Source organism: Sinocyclocheilus rhinocerous, unplaced genomic scaffold, assembly GCF_001515625.1.
Source record: "Sinocyclocheilus rhinocerous isolate Xijiao unplaced genomic scaffold, SAMN03320098_v1.1 scaffold1535, whole genome shotgun sequence".
Taxonomy (NCBI): domain Eukaryota; kingdom Metazoa; phylum Chordata; class Actinopteri; order Cypriniformes; family Cyprinidae; genus Sinocyclocheilus; species Sinocyclocheilus rhinocerous.
This window is the reverse complement of record NW_015654946.1, coordinates 120,018-122,766: the sequence shown is the minus strand read 5'-3', so window position 1 is coordinate 122,766 and position 2,749 is coordinate 120,018. Positions and strand designations below refer to the sequence as shown.

Sequence of the window (2,749 nt, the reverse complement as noted above, 5' to 3'; positions counted from 1 at the left end):
TCTAGCTCAGCATCCTCACCTTCTCAGAATCTAAAAGAACCTAGACTGAAGGCGGGTCACTGATGTGATTGCCTTTATCTTCTATCGAGGTCACACCTCTGGGGATCAAAGAGCCAATGGTGTCTTGAAATTTTGGAGGGAAAGTTTCCGACTCTTTGTCTCCAAGCATGGTATTTTGCATATGTAACTAGATTGGATGTTGATATACAAATTCTTAAAGATTCTTTGAACACTAATATGTTGCATATGCATCAACATATAATATACACTCCGTATAGTTGTTGGGTGAGGGGTCTGTGATTATTTGTTAATCTAATGAATAATTGATTTGTTCAATCTAATGAACAATTGTGTGTCTGATTGGTCCAAACGCTACAGGTCTGTGAGAAATGTGAAAGAAATTGGCCACCAGGTGGCACTATAGTGCTTTACGGCTCTCATATCATGTGATGTTTCATACAAACACACAATATTCATATCATGTTAGATTTCCTCATTCTGAACAACTTTGCCTCAAGAACCACTGCTGTCAATCAAACCTTTCATTAAATATTTGATATCATGTAAAAAAAATAAAAATAAATACTTTTCAAACTCATCCTAGACAGTTTGTCCAATTTTCACCAAAACTGACACATACCATCTTCCGATGGTCCTGGCAAAAAAATTATCAAAAGCTTTTTGATAGACCCAACCGTTCTCGAATAACGCACAAATGAATTTGACAAAGAGCTCACCAAAGTGGACATGAATCTCCTCAACTCTTTATCTTGTTCAGACCAAACTTAGACTTTATGACAACCATGTCCTGATGTTACCTGTACAGTTTTAGCACAGTGCCACCTAGTGGTCAGGAGATATGAAAAATACCATAATGGTTCTAAGGCTGTATTTCTGCAATGCTTTGGCATATTGGCACCAAACTGTTTGTCATTTTCACCCCTAATTAACCACGCCACATCAATTTGGAAGCACTTCAGTCTTCTCCTGGCTATTATTGTCAACATGAGTCATGTTATTTTTCTTTTTCACACCAGATGGCAGCAATCTGCTCCATTTCATGACAAAATTTAACAAACCAACAATTCACAGGCATTGCTTTATCAAATTCAACAGTCAGATACAAAACATGTTTTAGATATATAAATTTCATTCATTCTACCCAAAGCTATAATTGTAATTAGCATTCATAGCAGCAGCTCATGAATAAACACATAACTGCTGCTAAACAATCACTTTTTCCCATGTAAAATGAACTCTTATCAGTAATCACGCTTTAAAATATCCCCTATTAAAATGCCGAAGGCTCAGAGTTTACAGCACGTATTGATTGTTATTTATACCACTTTTGCGCATCTCAGTGTTAAGATGAGACAAGTAACACTTTATGACCAAATGCTCATCTACATACTTAATTCTTGTCATTTCATTTGAAAGTATATTACTGTTTACCATTCACTAAATTATTTTCTGTTAATCAACAGCAAGTCAAAGAAGTTGTACCTAGATATTAATTGTCCTATGAATGGGATTATACATTTTATTTTGATCCTTTAGGACTTTGTAACTTTTAAAAACTGTTAAATTTGCATTTGCATATCTCTCTTTCAGGAGCATGAGTATGTCCATAAGAAGGGACCCAAAGTGAACTCTCAGAAACCCAAAGTGTTCAAATGCCCTAACTGTGACAAAGCCTTTTCCAAACCCAGCCAGTTAGAAAGACACAATCGCACACACACAGGTAAAGCAAATCTTCACTCTTGCTTTGTTGATTACTGTATTGTCTTTGTCCCACATATAGACATTTCTGTACAGCATAGCAGTTGATGCCACTAAGCTGTTAACTGCCTGTTGTGATTTGTGAACCTTCTAAGTCTCCTCAGTAGTTCATATACCTGTATCATAGGACTTTCAGTCGATTGAAAATTGTATTTACATAAAGTTTGTTTTGTTTTTGTGTGTGTGTGTACAGCTGAAATGAGTTAAACTTTTAAAAAGTGCTTTTTAAGACTCCATTATTATGAATTTATTAGTATGTTAAATTGACATCCATAAACACCATATAACCTCACTGAGTTTTTTGAGAGCGAAATGTTTTTAAAGGGGTCATATGATGCGATTTCAATTTTTCCTTTCTCTTTGGAGTGTTACAAGCTCTTGGTGCATAAAGAAGATCTGTAAAGTTGCAAAGACTAAAGTCTCAAATCCAAAGAGATATTCTTTATAAAAGTTAAGAGTCAACCACGCCTACCTAAAACGGCTCGTTCTAACACGCCCCCACATATCTACGTCACGATGTGGAAATATTAGCATAATGCCGCCCAAATGTGCACGCAAAGAAAGAAGGCGTGGTTTCAGGAACAGCAGTCGTGTTGATGCAGCCATGTCAGGGAGACGCTGTGTGTTTCAGTGCGAAAGCAAAAGCACTTTATTTGGCCTTCCGGAAGTAGATGCAATTAGGAATCATTGGTTAAGATTTATTTACAACAGAACAGCACAACCCAGATGTTTGAATTTGTGCAACGCATTTTATGGACGACTGTTTTTTGAACCTAGAAGAGTACAAGGCTGGCTGTGCACAAAGGCTATTTCGAAAAAAAAAGGGTCAATTCCGACTTTGCTATCACAATCTGGCGCTTCTGAATCAGCGACTGTAGGTTTGTTTTGTTATTAGTTTAAGTATTTGCTATTGACTGTTCAAATGCGGAGTTTTGCGCAGCGCAGAGTAACACGTCGTGTGTGTGTGTGT

The 2,749-nt window shown here is 36.8% G+C and overlaps 1 protein-coding gene across 1 annotated transcript in view; it reads left to right on the top strand.

Moving 5' to 3' along the window:
- znf236 (zinc finger protein 236) overlaps window positions 1-2,749 on the top strand; it is a 63,752-nt gene that overhangs the window by 59,194 nt on the left and 1,809 nt on the right. Inside the window, exon 26 of the mRNA XM_016524802.1 lies at window positions 1,612-1,741. Coding sequence (XP_016380288.1) covers window positions 1,612-1,741 — 130 coding nt within the window. The remainder of the gene's footprint in view (window positions 1-1,611; window positions 1,742-2,749) is intronic.